Below are 18,580 nucleotides of genomic sequence, written 5' to 3' on the forward strand. Positions count from 1 at the left end.
TTCCTGGTTTGTTGCGCAATTGTTTTCTGAAACTGCAAAATAGCACCAGGGAACGTTTGCGCCAGAACACGCCTCCTCCTTTCGCCGAGCCGCCCCTTGGGGCGCAAGATCATTTCCTAATTTACAGGCGCGTGGCGGTCGAGGGAAAAGAACGCTCTGCGCCAGTTGCAAACTAGCAACGACACATGCGTCAGTGTAGAAAGTCAATTGTGCCGGATGCAAGATAGGGCCCTATGGGTCCAAGAGGCCACAATTTGTGAATTGGAGAATTATAGCACCCCCTATGGGAGGATTGTTATCAAACCCTTTAAGACCTGCTTACAGGGAACATAGGTCAACCAATTCAAAACTTGTTTGTATGCCACCGTGACTTAGATCACAGGGTAACATTACTTTTTTGTCTCCTAAAAAAACTTGGTTGAATCTTACTTCGGTCTTTCTGAGATTCAGAGTCTGCCTGACAAATGGAGTTTGTCAAAACAAATGTGCCTACTGTAAACGGCACACAATTTACTTACTTTGCAAATAAGGTTTTAGACCAAAACTAGTTTAGACCAATACAGGGCGCAACAAAATGAGTCACTTCAATTTATTAACATAGTTAAGATATTACTCTCATTCCTTTATTATTTTTGTACTGAAAGTCTAATAAATATACTGTTAATATATTCAGTTTACAAGCCTATATTCAAATAAAACATAATTTCTACCATCTAATCCAACAGAGCCATGCCTCCTACGAACCCCTCACCTGCCTGATTCTAAAGGTCGTTTCTGGACTCGGAGACTGGGCCCCGTCAATCTGTCCCACCATTAGCTTTTGTAGCCGAGGACACAGAGTGGTCGACTACTCCTCGCGGGGTCTCACCGAGATACCTTCCAGTCTACAGCAAAACAACTACTCCTCAAATCTCTCCTTCAATAGATCAGTAACTCCAGCACCTAACAATTTTGAATGTGTTGAATGTGGATATTAAATGTTCTGAAATGAACCGTTTCCTGTTATTTTGGCGGATTACAACATATGGATGGCCAATTTAGCGTAGTAGTTTGGTGTTGTCTTTGTAAAAACATAAACACGTTTTCTCAACATAAGCCATAACAGTTTTCCATCAAACATGCCACACAACTTGGAAACTATTAATTTGTCCCATTACTATATGGTGCATATTCTGCCCAGAATACATAGAACAAATAATGGCGCGCCTTTTCTACAGTCTGTTGGGGGAACTTCTAGTTACCAGGCAAAATCTGCACTCTATGAGATAGGAATGTATGGCCAAAAAAATTTATGATCTAAAAGGGAGTCAGAGACCTGACATAAACACAAGAGTGCACCCACACACACACACCAAAAAGCAGAACGTAGGAAACTCAAAGCGCCCGGGCAACAGAATAACTTTCTGGATTACAACACTTGCCATGAACATAGTTTTCATTATGATGGTGTTTCTAAACATCCTTTGAACCATTTTGTTGTAATTGTTGTAAAAATAAATTAGGAGTCATTTTATGTGGTTCGGGCATCTGGTAAGGATGCCCTCTGGCCTCGGGAAAGACCCAGGCCTAGTGGACAGATTGTATCTCCATATTATATTTGTATCTACAGGTGAAGACCTGAGAAACCGGTAACAGTGGGGAACACCTGAACACCAGTTGTATGCTCTTGAGCATCAACCCCCCAATGGGAGTTTCCCTTTCAGAGCCCTCGAATGATTAGATGCTCAGGCAGGATGCCAACTGTGCCACTACTCAGGCTTTGTTTTAGATAGATTAAGTATTACATTTGAATTAAGTTTAAAGATTATATTGTTTTATTGTGTTCAAGTATTCGAATAAATGTTTAAAAGATTGTATTTTGGTTATTATGTTCAATGAAAGAGTATTTATCTTCATCTCAAGACACCTGATATTTAAGCTAGACAGCAAGTTGTGTACAAATGTAATTACATTGTGAATTTTCTACAATTCAATCTTAGGGGAAACACTGATATAGATTATAGATATATCAGGGAGGGGTTAATCAGGCACAGAACAAATTATCTTGTAGGGTGTACCCAGCATAAATAGCTTCCTGGAATACTTTCTTGATTTAAATTTGTGATACTGTGATGAACAGCAATTTGTATTTGTATTAAAGCTTCCTTTTATTTGTAGCCCTGCAAGCAAGAGTAAATGGGCTAGAAATAGCATGCAAGTTCACTATTTTGGTCACGTGGGTGCTTCAGGCACATTCAATCTGTCACACAGCATACAAGATGTTCAAGCACTTGCATTATGGCCACATGTCCATTGTCTCTATGTACATATTGAACAGAGTAGGCATACAAATCTATATTTTGCAATGATAAGAGCAAATGGCCTGCAAGGCTGAGAAACAACTGCATCTCAATTGGGATTGGGAGTTGCTTGTAACATTAAGAGTAATCAAAGGATGCATAATTGATGGGAGGCTCATCTTTCATAGGCTGATAAATGTGCAACCCAACTGATGGTTATAAATCGGGTATTAAAAATACAACAGTTAATTAAATGCTCTTTTTTGGAAGTAGGAATAGTTTCAGTAGGAATGTGAGTAGTTCTGTCATCAATAAACATGTTCAAGATGCTTTAACAAAGTTAATCAGCAACAATTCCTCAACAGCTGCAACAGTATAGTATTAGGGTACACAAGCATGCCTGTCACAATGATTTGGTCAATTTCTTTAAAGATGCAATGTGTATTAAAGCCATTACCTGCGAGCAACGTAGTAGAAAACTGGGTTTCCCATTTTAGAGGTTCCTGCTTGGTAAAATATGTTGAGGGTTTTCAGCGCTTTAAACTCCTCTTTTTCATGGACTTGATGCCTAGAAAGATATTGTAAAAACCACACATTCAAATCTGTTAAAATCAAATCAAAGTAGACCAAAGCATAACAAATGAGAACATTTTAATAAGACCAATTTGGTGGCATCAATCGCACCTGGTCATGAATTCTTCAAATTTTGAGCTGGTGAGATTGAGACTGGACCAGTGTGTGTCAGCCACGGGCTTGTGCTCCGGAGGTCCAAGGTAGGCCAGGAGGGTGGCCATCTTGTCAAACGGTCGTCTCCCCACTGCCTTGTGGTCCCTATGCAACAAAGAGTAGATGGATTTGATATATTGATTAGAAGCATGGTTCAAAAGTGGCACTTTTTAATTATTATGCTTTGCATTAATATAGGCACACTTAATGCAAGTTTTGAATGGGGCATATACAATGCATCTTTGTAATCATGGAAAAAGGCTCAAACACAACATTGCTATAAGAATTGTATTATTGCGATTTCTTTTATTTGATGTCTATTTGGGGGAATCATCAAATGCCCTAAAGAAAACTATTCATTCACCCAATAGAAATAAAAATGTATCGCAATTTGCTGAATATTGGGTTGCTTACCCAGCTATATAATCAAAGACGTTGATAATAATGTTTTTGTCCAATCATTTGTCATAGTAAATTTTGACAGTGTAAAATAACTAATTAAATATTAATTGCAGTTCTGATATTTGGTTTTTGATTAAGTAATGAGGTAGTGACACAATGTTTACTGGGCTCTGGAGAGAATGTCTGTATGAAGCAATGTATGCTTTGTGTGTTGGGAAAGAATGATTTCTTGGCCTTCGTTTGGTTCCCAACATGTATAGTACCACCATTATGCTTGTAAATTGGTAAATTTTTCAGTTAACATCTCGTGTATCTCTCAATATCTGCATCATCGCTGACCTGTTGCTGGAGAGATACTGTCCAATCCTCTCCTGGTTGTTCCACAGTAGCCTATGAAGGGCTAGCACATTGCCATCACTGATGAAGGAGAGACTGTGATTTACAGAGTCACTGGGAGGCGAGTCAGATGCGATGTCCAGGAAAAATCTGCAAAACAGCATAAGAAAATTACAACAACTGAATATACGTCAAACCCGAGGGCTTTCATCGATGAACCATGGGCTCAATCACGTGACTAAGGCATTTATTGGGTTTCTCCTGCAGGACACAGCCAAAATGTGGTCATTCAGGGTGCACTCACACTAGGCCATCTGGCCGTGGCCGTTTTAGCACCTAACCGTGCTCAAATCTGCCAGTGTGAGTGTGGCCAGTCTGGCCAGGCCGGGCCAATTTGGCCACTTGGGAGAGGTGTGCTGCTACGGAACGGGCCGCTACGGTACAGATGCTAATGAGCCAACACGCGCACATGCATGGCTACGCAACCTGAGCTGGATGACGTATAGTCAATGCGACAACCACGGACATAATAAAGGCAACAAGCCTTCTTTCCCATTAAACGGAAAACATCGCGTCAAGCGGTTCAACTGTTGGTGTGTTCTCTGTGATGTTATCCATTGTTGTTAAAACTCTGACTGGCGGAAGACTTTATTATGGTCCATGCAGCGGACGCTTGGTGAGGACGTGTTACGACGTGATGACGTATGTACAAGAGCCTTCCGTGGCCAGGCCACAGCTGCGACGGCCAACGGCCACGGCCAGATGGCCTAGTGTGAGTGCAGGCCAGAGAACAATGGGGCCATTTGAGCACGGTTAGGTGTGAAAACGGCCACACGGCCACGGCCAGATGGCCTAGTGTGAGTGCACCCTCAGATCTGGTCAAGCAACCGCGGCAATCGTACTCCCATGAAAGAGTAAGAGTAACAATATTGTATGCATGGTGATTTCCATCTTGCCGTTTTAATAAAGAAATTATGAGAAATGTCCAACATTTAATGACAGCGTCCTGTATGGGACATCTGAAATCACTACACGATGAAAGCATTATTCAAATCAAACAATTATTTTGTAATTTTAGAATTTAACTGCATCTTGTGTGTCTTTTTGACATTTAAAGCCCACAACAGCTTGGGTATATGTTAGCTTTATAAATACCAAGTTATATACATACATGCTTATGGTACAATAACCAAATATATTAACCAGTTAAAAGTACAAGAAGAAGAGGAAGTTGTTCTTTCTACTGAGCTTACCGCCTGGCTGCATCGAAGTTGCTTTTTACAAAGTCGTTGAATGGTCTCATGTGCTCCTCCTTAGTGAACAAGACGTGGTTGGCAATACTCTGTAGGATCTTTAGACAGAAAACAGTCGTTGGTTTCAGTCAATACAACAACAAAAACATCAATATCATTCTTCCGCCAAGATAATAGTCCCAATATGACATACCTTGGACATGAGTTTAAGACCCCTTTCTATCCTAGGCAGGGGCTTTTTATCCAAAATCCCTGCCTCGTAAGGGGACACGATAGCTGGGTTCACAAACCGCAGAAACATAGCACTGCCTACTGCACCAATGCTGTTCTGGGGGAATCTTTGGCTCACCACCTTGAGGAGAACAGGAGGAAATACAGGAGTTAGGGTTGAGGACAGCAGGGTAAAAACAACAATAAGAATGCAATGGACCAAAAGGGAAAATGTGAAATGTATCAGCCAAAAGAGGAAACAAGAAACAAAGGGATAAAATAAAAGTAAATCAGGATCAAATGTAATGAAAACGGGACACCATGGATTGAGACGGAAACGTATGAAAAGGGCATTAAAATGATCATGTTTACATTTAAATGAATACATAAAAATAAAAAAACATGAACAAAAAGGGGGATAGCTTTGCAAAACATGGTATTCCATAAACACCAAGCTAGTGAATAAGTCTTCTGAGAACTAAAAAAGTAACATAGGGAGTATGATTTGAGTCCTAGTAAACAATGAGACAGAAAAAGTACAACCATGCAAAATGAAGCCATGCAGTACAATGACTATGATCACCAAAGTGCATCAGAATTTTCATTTCATCATCATGGCCTGCTTCCAAGATGACCACTTTTTCAAAACACATTGACATATTCAGGAGAAGACAATTACTAAAATGTAAGAAAATTTGCCAAGCAAGTATCATTGTGGTTGTTTGACATTTACTTTTTGGCAATATGTACATTTAGGTAATGACATTGGCTTTGAACCAATACTATCCGATAGTATTATTCAGGTTCACTTTCGCAATTCTTACAACTTCAACAAATCTCTGCAAAATCGCACAAGCTTGCTATTGGATATTTGTCCAATAGCGCAACATCTCTGAATGAAGTTGCAAATCATTGCAGTTCCCCTTGAGGTTGACCAATCATCCACACAAAACGTCACTAAACAAACTAACTTCCTCAATGGTTGCAAACAAGTTGGCATGTCTACGAATGGCTCCAAATAAACACATTTTAACAAATATATAAATTTCATAACAAATCGCAATTTTCAAAAATTCTCGCAATTTCATTACAAAAAACTCAGCAACGCATATTTCACCTGATTTAAGAGAGCTGCCACAAAATATTTTGGTCAAGGCAATGACAAAAATCCTTTATGGACAGAACACAAAGATAGGCTAGCATGACAGTTCAAGATCAAAAATGTTTGAGTTTAAGAACCAAGATAAGATGTACACTACCTTAGATTTTGAATTTCTCTTTATCACTTTTATACCAACAGTGCCAAATGTATGAGTTTTGTGACTGCGGTTGCAAGTTAGATCGTTAATGCCAGTGCCTTTTAATATTCATGCGTTTAGGATATGGGAAACACTCAAATCAGAAACCAAAAACTGTACATTTTAGCAACATGTTATAATGGATCATTTGGAGACTCGTATACTGATTTGATATCATTTACAGAATATTTATAAGTCATAAGTTCCCTTTGATGGGCGTCTACAACAAATACAATGAATCAATTTGAACCAAACCACACCCAAATTGATTAATATTTACAATTATTTATAGGATCAAACAAAGCCAATCCTTCTATTATTTTGCAGATGAGCGGTGAAGGCTGAACTGCCATTTGGATTCAAGGCTTTTGTACTATAAAGTTGGTTTTCAATGAACAAGGTGAGGTACAATCAGTCAAAAGGGAGATGCTTCGTATTCTAAACCTGTTCCTGCACTTTCTGGAAATGTGAGCAATGAAGAATAACCTGAGCATGTGATGTGGATGGGAAATGAATGCACTGAGAAGGTAAATACATCTTAACATTCTGTTAGTCAACTCAGCATACTGGTTGGACAGTGTGGATCACAGGACTGAGGAATTACGCAATAATAAATGGATGAGCTACGGATTGTCATCTTTCATTCTTGCCACAGCTCCTTTCTCTCACCCTACCATGGCCGGGAGAGATGTGGTTATTGATATCACTTGTTTCGAACTCTATTCACCTCTTTGTTAAAAACTCCTTTATGGCCAGGTAGATCAAGGTGAAGAGATGCAACACCTAACAGTTCTACAAAGAATATTTAAACATATAATATTTTCACAAATCTCTATTCATTAGTTTCCCCTCAAGCCGTTATCTTGAAGGCATCGCGCAGATTTGTTCTGGGTACAACTTTCTCCTAAAGAGTGATAGCCAACTTAGTAGTAAGTAGTTATCAAACAGAATCATAATCAAAATTGAACGTCTCCAAAAAGATTCAAGATTGCAAAATTCAAAATTGCACACCCATTTTATCCTAATCCCCATTAGCCGGCAGAAGCCCTCCTGAGCTAATGCCAGATGTAGTTTATTATTTAAATGCCAAATCAATCTAAAAAAAATAGATGAACATGCACTCAAGCAGTGAGGGTAAAAACATTGGACATAGGATCAAACATCCTCACTTAATTATTTCGAACTAGCTTCCTAAAATATTATCCACCCCAAAAGCTAATTCCAAATCACTTTGAAAGTTAGAAAAACACGGATAAAATGAATACATATTGAATATATATTATTTTTCAAATGGTGTTAGTAATCGCTTTCCTAAAGTTTAAATATTTGTTGCAGCTAGACACTTATCTACAATATGCAACCCCAATAAATGCAATGTATCATATCTAATTTGATGATTTATCATATCTGAAGCATCCGTTTCCATGAAGTCTCCAATAAAATTTAAGTTATTACATTGATAAATCTAGAAATAAATTAAGACATGAATCAATTATTGGGATGACATGTGCAAAGAAATACGGTTACTACAGTGTTATCAGAGACTATTGAAGAGGAATTAATTATTAATTTATGAAAATAAGTTGAAACAATATGGTTTTAAAAGAGAATAGTATGCTAACTTCGATAAGTACAAAAGAGTAAAGCATTTCCAAAGAAACACCAAATCATGTTAAAATAATGTATAGATGGATAAAATAGATCAAAAGAACTAAGAGCAAACTTTTTGTTTTGCTTTGGGGGAATGTAGCTATGGGGGAAAAAAATAAACAGATTCTCTGAACTTACTGCTTTTTTGCTCTCCTTTTTTTCTTTAACTGTTGCTTTATTCAGTAGAGAGTGACAAGTAGCCTACAGAACAGAGATGAGCACAATCACGTTTACAGCACCAGTTTGAACAAATGTACAAACCTAGAATAACTGGAGGCATACATATATTCATGTTCAAATTGGATGGAGGACTTGAAACTGCTCAAGCCACGTGTCCATGCACAGTGTTGTGTGACTGGGCTTTAAAACACTGTACAAGTGTCTACAATTTGTTTTGAAAATCTGGTACACAAAATGATAAACTGAATAATGGTGAAAATAAATTAAAACAATTTGTAATCATACATACCTACCTACATCCTACTAATATAGTCTACATTCACTTCGTGTGGACCATTTTTAATCAAATTGCCCTGATCTAGGACCAAGTACTTTCCTGGTTCCCTACCTACCTTCCTGATTTGGTACAATGCCTTGCAAGCTCTAATGATCTCCAGGGATATGCTACCTGGAGATATATGCTCCTTGGAGGCAAATAGTTATGGGATCCAGACAAACAAAAAGGATAGGTGGGACAGCTAACAAAAACGATTGGTGGAAAAGTGGAACCGAACCTCCTCCATCGTCCTTCTGGAGATCTTCAGCGCTCAGACAAATACTAGGACACCTGAAATGGGGCGACTGCTTCAGATCAGGAAGGCTATTCCTCCAAGCCTGTTGGCTTGTTACTGCTCAGCTCTACCCCTGCCATCCACCTCGTCAAATACCCGTTCTGTCCACTTTTTAATTTTCCTTGGAAACGCTGAAAAAAATAATATGTGTGAGGTGCTCCCGACCCTGACAGTAGCGGACACCTGCTGTAAGGAAGGCCGTCAGGCTGAAAAAGTTAGCTTTCTGGACCTGGCTTGCCCGGGGAAGTCCTGACTCAACTATTACCTATCGAAAGAAATCAGCAGGTGCAGCTTTTCTTTGGACTTGTCGACCCCTTCATGTTTTTAACAGGGAGGCACCTGGGTGTTGGAACCTATTATTCTGACAGTAGTCACTGAGGTATTCTGGACTATACTGGTTGATACACCTTGCATGTACCTCTGTGACTGTACCTTCTAATTTGTATACAGCGGTAGTTGTTCTCATTTGAAGTAAGTGGCCTGGAGTGTGTGTCCAACTACCTTGGTATCCAACGCATTCATTCACACTACATCTCTGCTCGTTTCATGTGCTGACCAAAGTGCCCTCTAACCCTTACTCTTAAACTAGTTCTTAAGAAATCTCATCAATTGTTTTACTTTACGACTCAAGAACATGAAATTACAATCCTGTGTGATTTGATTTTAGCGGTGCACGTGCACTGCATAGATGTGGGGGAAGCAATGACCTGGAATGTATTGCATCAACACAAAGATGAGGACAAAAGCATTTGAGGAGCAGGCAGAAGCCACTGTGGGAGCAGAGTCGATGACATACCTGGTACAGACAGTGACATACACTGCGGAGTTGTGGTGGGAACTCATTGGAGGAGCCAATAATGGCCTGAAAGAAACGCTCTGTGATCTGCAAAAGGTTCCCCTGGTTCTCCTCAAGGTTCTCCCCTGGGTCCAGCCTGGGAAATTAGGAACATTCACAATTGACTGTCAGAATTGTGGGATTCAGACACAGGATGTTTTTCATTAGGAATGAAAATCCCAGGAGATATCCTGGGAGTTTCCAGGAAACGACCAACAATATTTACAGCGTCAAAGCCACAAGGAACATTTATTTTTCTTCTATCCCATTCTGACTTCTAGCATGTCTTCATGCTTTTATTGAGTCGAGTTAATTCCACAACATTTTCAGGTTTGATTTTTGCATTAGCGAACTGGTGAACAGGGTTATACATAGGTAGAAATATCTGATGTTGAGATAACCCCCCAAAGTATCAAACCAATCCTGCCAATTGTATTTTAGATCATCATTCAAATTCATCATTCAATGAAGCTAACAGGAAGGTTGCCATATTTGTTGTGTTGCTGGACTTGATTTGTGCCAATTAAGCCTGATGGGTGATTAGGTACACTACTCTTGCATCACCAAATCACGATAAGCAAACAGGGCTTTTAAAACAAGACCTTAACAAATGATATGCAAGGTATACATTTTGTGCCAAAGCACTGTTTCGTTGGATAGGCAATCTGGAAAAGAATGACCATAAAATATAATAAGTGGTTTACCTTGTTGGATCAACCTCAAAACTAATGTGTTCTGGGGTTGTGAGAACCCCCTTTAACAAAGGTTCAAGTAGCTTCTGTAGATAGGCGGCCCCATACACCTAAAAGAGAGGAATAAACCGTGGCCTTAAAGTCAAAGTACATCAAGACAGCCAGTGAATATATCACAAAGCAACATATTTAAGTTATAAATAAACTTGAAATTGAATTCCCTCCAATTCAAGGAATTTGCTACACAACTAAATCCACATACATAGTCTTCTGACATTATCTGGCATTTTGAAGTGTTGAGGCACAGACGAAGATATTCACCTTAAAGCAGAAGGTCATGATTTTGCTGGCCAGGCTGTTGCCCCTAAAAAGGGTCTGCATTGAGTCGGCCAACTCCACTTCTTTGGAGAACATGTTCCACAGTAGTTGATAGAGCAGGTGACGAGAATCAAACAGGGTTACCAGTACCCGGGCTAGTTCATCCTGGGAACAGAATACATGGACATAGGCAAGATACACAGATTAGAAAAAAATATTTGGATAGCATTCTAGGTCAAGCTAACTTCTGGTTTCCACTGACCTCGTCATGCCAGTGATACAATAGGAATGACTTTCTTAAATTTCAGAAGCAAATTAAGATGTATAAGCAGAAGTGTTCCAATGTTTCTGCAATGGTTTTGGTGGGCCATTTTGAATTTGAAAGAAATAAGTAAAATACATTGATACAAAAAACGAAAGAAAAAAAAAGTACTTTGTTCATAAAAAAAGATAATGAACATTGTTCATACATTTTTGGGTTGCTTCCAGATAAAGTGCTAGTGTGTTTGTTAGTATTGTGCCTAGTGTCAAAATGCAGCAATCATGCAAAATCATATAGAATCCTGCAAGCTGGAAAATAAATTATGGATAAAATAACCACTGAAAAATAATTACCGGGACACAAAAACAAGGAGCATAAATACTAAATGTGTTAAAAATTGGAATTTGAAAATTGTTCAAATATCAAACAAATTATATTATATCAGCCTAATTTATCTTTTGCATCTTCTGCATGACAATATAATTAGGAGTTTCCATATGGATACAGTTTATGATACAATTATAAAGAATGCAAAAGTTCACACCCATTGAGATCCAGGTACCACATTGGCTAGCGCCATGGCGATTGGCAGTTCTCCTTGGTCCCCCATCATGGTGACCAGCTCCACAAGCCTCTCGAAGCGGTCAGCCAAAACAGTTTCGGCCAAGGTGTCAAACTCTGTCCCTTGCTGTAGGATTTTGGTCAATACTTCCATGAATGTGGCTCGTGTTTGGAGATCCTTGTGATAGCCTAGACCTGGTGAGTAATAAAAATGACTTTAAGGAAATAAAAGTAGTATTGGACAGCTAAAAGCAGCAGCAGGTGTCTTTTACCTGTCGGTAAACACTTGGCAAAAAGGCGCAAGTCAAGCCGTGTAGATTTAAACACTATCAGAACCTCTCATATTGTACAAATGTGAAATCAGACTAAATCCAAATTCAAAACACCTGAATCTCACATCATTCTCTTCAAGTAAACAAATATATTCTGCAAAAGGGCAATTTCAGCTTATTTTACAAGCAGTTACAGCACAATCAAGTTCCGGTATCCCAGAGTCCTTAAAATCGGTTGTGTTTTTATGTTTGGGCAACTTGCCCAAGGTCATTCAGAAACCAACTGCTTTTCTTTACTGTACTAGTGCTGTAGTAACTGCTTAAAAAAATATTTCTCGTTTAGGGAATTCTACTTTCAAACATAGGCTTTTTACACATATATACACCTAAATAGATTCATGTTTGCATTATCGGGGAAGGTATATTCACTGGAATTGTGGAGCTACTGCTTGGGCAATTGAAAGAAGTGAGCATATGCTAATAGCTGTGTACCGGGGGGGATCACAGAACAAAGCAACAAAACCGAGGTCTCACTGCTCTTGTTGAACCCCGGGGAAGAATCACAAGAGGCAAAATGACTTGATGCCAACAGGAAGGTCACTAACCTATCGAATGCATTAGTCCGCTATCCACATTGGCATTGAGGAGGTTGGACATAGCCAGCACAGTGCAGTGGCGAAGAGACGCCAGGCGACGGGACATCCCCCTCTTCCTCCCACCTACTGACTGTCCTTCATCTTCCACCTCACTGCAGTCATTCAGCAGGTTCATGAAGAGAGTGAAGTACCTGGCCAACATGAAAAACAAGAAGCAAAGTAGACGATTTACGTTATTTGGCTATATTTCGCTTCTCCTTCAAATAACTCAAATGATTTTACGAAAAAGAAAAAATACATAATATTTAAAAAATGAACAAAAATAGTTAAAGGTTGGGTATGCGATTTGCGAAACGCCAGCAGATTTTGAAAATACACAACTCAAATGGTCCTACCCCCTCTCCTTCAACGCTGACTCTGACTCCACCCATTCCAAGTACCTGGACGCGCAATCATGCACGAGCGCGAACAGAGATGCGCGAGAGCGAGCCAGGCTAGCGTAGGTTTTCGTTTAACAACATGGCACTACATTCAGCTGTAAATTGCACCCAGTACCGCGGGAAGTAGGGGTGCTGGGGGTGCTGCAACACCCCCTGTCCGAGGCCCTGTCTTATCACAGAAAACGATAATTTCTAAAAAAAACTCCGGCCAAAGTGGAGATTTCTGAAAACGCCGGTTATGTGTTGTCGTGTCAACGGGGAGAAACGGGATTTTAGGTTCTGAAGCGTCACATTATGCACCAGGAAATGCTTAACGTCATGTGTGCGCCCGCTGTACCGTATTGGTCCGAATATAAACACAAACCCCATTGTAAGACGACCTATATTTGGAAAAAAGATTTGAAGACCAGATCTTGTTTTTATGAATAAATAAATTTTATTCATTGAAATAATATACGAAAATAAAAAGGCATAGAATAAAACACTGCATTGCCACTAAACAGTAGTGCAAATAGGCCGTACTGATGTGTACACCAAAGACTATTCCTGACACTCTGCCCCGCTGTGTTCGCTCTGGCTGTGGTCGCTCCGAACTGTTTCGGCCCGTGGCAAAGCGAGTCATCCTCGCAGCTGTCCAAGGCATTTTGAGACGCAGCATTTATTTAATGCTCATATGACCTAGTGCTGAAAAAAGGTTATATGAAAAAGTGTGAGGGTAGCGGTGGTGCGCTAAACTTGTTCTGTGAGCAGCTGGATGTGAACCATGGTGTGAAGAAAGTGAACACAACGATCGATTTTCAACTGTTCGCGCATGCACTGGTGTAATTGAGCTGCGCTGCTATATATCTTTTTTATCAATGTAACGAGTTGCGAGTCTAGTGCAGGCTGAGGTTTTTTTTTCCAGCACCCCCTGCTGAGAATACGTTCTCGCGGCTATGGTTGCACCAGATGTTATAAACATTAAACGGTCACATAAATCATTACTATTTTTAGAAAATGTATGTTTGTTTCATATAATTGTATTGGAAGTCCTGGTTTTCACTAGGGTTGCTGCGGTGTGGACATTTTCACAACGAGTAATACACTCGTCTCAACACCGGTATTACCGAGTATAAACGGTATAAACTTTGAAACTATGTAAACCGCCACACAAGCATCGGTTTTTAGACCCTTCTCGTCCTTCAGTTGCCGCCAACGTTCGAAAGCAGCGCCTAGGATTATTCTTGATTTCAGTTTTTCTCTTTCAGCGTTTTTATTATCAATTACTCTCTGAAAAAGAGTTTTCCTTCTCTTTGCTGGTGGTGGTGGTGGTGGTGGTGGTGGTGGGGATGGTGGCGTCTTGTCTGCCATGGAAATTGACTTCTACTGCTAGGTCCAAATGTGGATTAACTAGTTCCAGTAGCTACCGCAGGATAACAACAAACAGGAGCTTGCTCTGGGTCACGAGTACTGCACGAAGGGGTCGCGCGCGGGGGAGGGGGAGTGCAGTACGACCGTTTGATTGACGTACTTACTGTCCAATGCAACGAGGTGGCAATCTAAATGATTGGCTGGAGTTTTTCGAGCCCTGCCCGTTCCACAGATGATTGACTTGTTTAATTTTCATGTCAGTACTTCTAACTCAGTGGCTGTAAGCGGGTTATGATAAGGATTTCAAGTAATTTTGCAAAAATGGCCAAAAAAGCAAATTCCGTACCCAACCTTTAAGTCCAATGGTACTACAGTGTAAGTTTGTTGCCTGTTTCCAGGCCCTGCCCACTTTCAGAGAACCTTCAGCATGTTCTAGTTTGGTCTGTTGCTTGATCTGTATGATTCTATACAGGGTCTAGTTGGGTCTGTTGCTTGATCTGTATGATTCTATACAGGGTCTAGTTGGGTCTGTTGCTTGATCTGTATGATTCTATACAGGGTCTAGTTGGGCCTGTTGCTTGATCTGTATGATTCTATACAGGGTCTAGTTGGGTCTGTTGCTTGATCTGTATGATTCTATACAGGGTCTAGTTGGGTCTGTTGCTTGATCTGTATGATTCTATACAGGGTCTAGTTGGGCCTGTTGCTTGAACAGTATGATTCTGTATTGTCTTTAAAGGGTAGTTCGGAATTCTGGACATAGGGCCTGATTCCCAAGTTAGCCTTGGTGTTCTTTATCATTGGGGACAATTTAACACATTTCATTCAGTCCTTTTAGTTGCAGAATTCGCTCGTGCTAGGCTAGCGCACGGCAACGGGCAATACTAGCCTGCTAATAAAACAGTCTTACCCACTCCACAGTACACCCGAGTTAAATCAATTATAACACCAGACTATAGATGAAAATGTCTGTGTTGATAGAATAATGTTATAAATAAAACTAACCTTGCATGTATTCCCTGAACAAATCAGGGAAGATATTTCTGATTGATCAGAAATTGGTGAGAAATTAGTGAGGAAAAAAATTACTCTCAAACAATATCGGTCGCATCTGAAATACAAAGCAATTGGGCCAGAAGAAAATAAACATCTTACTTGAGAAAGAGCTGTGATTTGGCCTCCATTAGCTCTACTCCGTCTCCCTCTTCTGGCTGCAGAGGTAGGCCTGCAAGTAGAGACACAACTGCCTCCATGCTAGCCTGGTCCAAGTCCCTGCACCACAACAACAGACAAGCACCATAAGGCATGAAATCAAAACTTTGTTTGGCATTGGCCATAAAACTTGCATGAAAACACAGAGCTAATGAGGGCATTAAAACAAAACAGACAAAATGCAAAACCCAAAGACTTGCACCTTGTTAAGCACTTAATATCATCATCAGCTGCTTGGTTAGACGTTCCCATCACCCAGTCCGTCAGGTACTCAACCATCTTGTTCCTAAAAAAACATTACGGAAGACAAGATCTTATCGTTCATTTTCGAAATAGAGAATAAGAAGACTATATTTTAACATCATAACATGATACAATCAATTACAACATTGATCGATGTAGGCCAGAAAATAATGGCAACATTGCCACTTAATGAGTTAAATAAATTTGATTCATAGATTGCCATTTGATGTCATGTAACCTCAGAATCAAAATAACAAGAACATGTCAGGAACCTTAATCTCAGTCCATCTGATTGTTGACCAAAACAATGATGTAGCTAACCACAACTTGCTAAAAAAAAAATGTAACAGAGCTTTTGTTTTGCAATGAAAGCAGCAACTCAGTTCCTTATAGTGTGACATAGCAGGTTTGTGCATGGATAAATAGTGCTACGTTTTACAGAATAGTTACTATTGGTGTACAAAACCTGCACAACAAAAATGTAACATGTAACAAGTAACCCCTCCCCTCCCAAAGTCATTTGTACAGACCTGAACTTCATCTCTTGGCAGAAGGAGAGGTCATCCCGTCTCTCCATCATCACCTCCACCAGCTGGCAGAGCTTGGTCTTGATCTGGATGGCATGGACCACATTACCAAGAATGCGCACATACCTAGACAAAGGAGATCGAGAAGAGGATACGATTTCTTTAGAGGAATCTGCAGATGAAAACAGCCTTCGACAATAATTATCAAAATCAACAAATAGATTAGTTCAGTCAGAAGAGCAGAAGTAGAAACACCACGGTGGGTGGAAGGCGCGTTTATTTAATTTATCTGAAAACAGTTAGTCAGGTTATTATTTAACATAGATCACAAGCATATTTTACTCCTGAACAGGGCAAACTATTATGAATTTGTTTGTTTAATAGTTAATACAATCAAACTAAGCAGACACCAGATTAGCATTTTATATTTTTACAGGCACAATCGTTCAACAGAAGTGCGAGCTCGTAGTCTGCAGTACTCATCGGTCCAAAATGGCGTTGGGTCTTATAAAATACTCGCTGAGCTTAAATTCTTCAAAACTTAAGAGATCCAAATCTTTTATGTTATTTCTACTATCGCTATCACTCCCTCCTTCTACCCCCAGTCACAAAGCTGGCAACCAACTCAACTTCATGTTCACCAGAAGCACTCTACCACCGACCCTTCTGTAACACCTCTTCCCGCTCTGTCCACCTCTTCCTACGTCGCGCTCTCGCCCTCTCTCAAACCTCCATCTTCCACCCATACCGTCTCTATCCGTGACAACCCTTCTCCCCGTCGCCCTCTTCTCTCGCCTCATCTGCCTCATCAGCTCTCCCCTAAACTGAGTCCTCACTCGTGCATTCACCATGGACCCTCTTCTCTCTACCTTTTCCTCGTCTCTGGACTCTCCGTCCATAATTTTTTCGGTTGAAATTCAATCTTAACGTTTACTATCAGGGTATCACAGAAAGAATATTGAATAATACCTGCTGAATAATGTGGATTTGGCATTATAACAACCAAATTGAACCATAGAAATATTCAAGCATCAAATTGCAAAGCAGAAAAATTCAAGGATTGGTATTTAGCTATGTTTTTATTCAATTCAACATGCCATTTTGAATTAAAGACACTATTATGATTCCATCATTTATTTACAAATACCAATTTCATTTTCTTTCCATCAAAGCAGCAGGCTTGAAGCATTTTTTTATTTAAAAGGTGTCTGAATTTGATATAGCATTGGCTAGTGTCTAAAGTGTTAAGAAATAAATGTGGCTTTGTGTTTGAGAACTGCTTCAGATTCGCAAGTCCTGGAATAACCCTGGTTATTGGTTAACAATGTAAAATATACAGTACATACGTGTTTATACGTCTTCATTACCCACTTACCTAACTAGGTTGAGCATCATGGTCTCGATGCTGGCCTGGCCCAGGTGTTCAGAGCTGCCCTCTGTGTGGTTGTCAAGCAAATTCTTCATTATGGCGATGGTCTGTTCCACAAATTGGGTGTTCGTGTCATTTATCGGTACCTGGGAAATTAAAGAATGACAGACATTTATATCCCAAATAACGCTTCGTAGGAAATCTAAATTGTGAAAAGTAAAAAATCCCTAGTAATACTTCTTGCATAATAAATACACAGTATTCTGATGACATCACAAAGTAGCACTATCATCATTATCAAAGGAAACTGGCAGGCAAAATCGATAGTAGGCAACAGTTGCCAGATAAAATATGAATTTGGAATGATTAGAACTTGGTGTTGCTGTAACCAGTCAACAAAAAGCTAAAGAAAAATTACTTGTTTGCACATTCCAAATAGTGTCAAAAAAAGGGGAAAATAAGGAGCAGGACCTTAGTAAAAGAAGCGCTCCACCTCTTGAGTCGACAGCACCAATTTCTATACATAGATTTGTCTCATATTTTAGTCGCTGATAATGTGGTAACCCTGTACGAAGGAATAGTCCTCTCGCATTATACAAAGTGAACCGCAAGTTAAGGTGCAGGAATACAATCATTCGATTTGAGAAGAAACTGGGTCAATTTTGAAGGTATTAAGATATTCAATCAATATTCACGCTCCATAATAAAGTGATCTAAAGCAGGAGGTGAAAGGTAAAGTCTGCGGTGGAAGTCGCGGTTGGTCTAACAGTGTAAAGTTGCTGGGAATTGACCTCTTTATGCCCAGATTGAATGCCATTGTTTCAGCATTTTAGTTTTCAGTGAACACAGCTAGATCAATCAGGATTGTCCAATTAGCTCTTCGCTTAAGATTGCTTTAATATGGAGCATGAATATCCAATATCATTCTTACTTTAACTCAGACAAGAGCTATACCAGC

General features: G+C 39.8%; 1 protein-coding gene across 4 annotated transcripts in view; it reads right to left on the bottom strand.

Annotated features, from left to right (window-relative positions):
- Nucleotides 1–18,580, bottom strand: part of nf1a (neurofibromin 1a) — a 70,200-nt gene that overhangs the window by 20,652 nt on the left and 30,968 nt on the right. For 3 of the 4 annotated variants that reach the window (XM_060075181.1, XM_060075180.1, XM_060075183.1), the window contains exons 21-35: nt 17,629–17,768; nt 16,257–16,379; nt 15,686–15,769; nt 15,427–15,543; nt 12,491–12,672; nt 11,597–11,808; nt 10,794–10,955; nt 10,485–10,582; nt 9,742–9,877; nt 8,293–8,355; nt 5,190–5,348; nt 4,997–5,094; nt 3,747–3,893; nt 2,964–3,110; nt 2,737–2,847 (exon numbers count right to left, since the gene is read on the bottom strand). In XM_060075181.1, coding sequence (XP_059931164.1) covers nt 2,737–2,847; nt 2,964–3,110; nt 3,747–3,893; nt 4,997–5,094; nt 5,190–5,348; nt 8,293–8,355; nt 9,742–9,877; nt 10,485–10,582; nt 10,794–10,955; nt 11,597–11,808; nt 12,491–12,672; nt 15,427–15,543; nt 15,686–15,769; nt 16,257–16,379; nt 17,629–17,768 — 1,979 coding nt within the window. The remainder of the gene's footprint in view (nt 1–2,736; nt 2,848–2,963; nt 3,111–3,746; nt 3,894–4,996; nt 5,095–5,189; nt 5,349–8,292; nt 8,356–9,741; nt 9,878–10,484; nt 10,583–10,793; nt 10,956–11,596; nt 11,809–12,490; nt 12,673–15,426; nt 15,544–15,685; nt 15,770–16,256; nt 16,380–17,628; nt 17,769–18,580) is intronic. The other variant, XM_060075182.1, reaches the window with a different exon arrangement.

Source organism: Gadus macrocephalus, chromosome 16 (assembly GCF_031168955.1).
Source record: "Gadus macrocephalus chromosome 16, ASM3116895v1".
Lineage (NCBI taxonomy): Eukaryota > Metazoa > Chordata > Actinopteri > Gadiformes > Gadidae > Gadus > Gadus macrocephalus.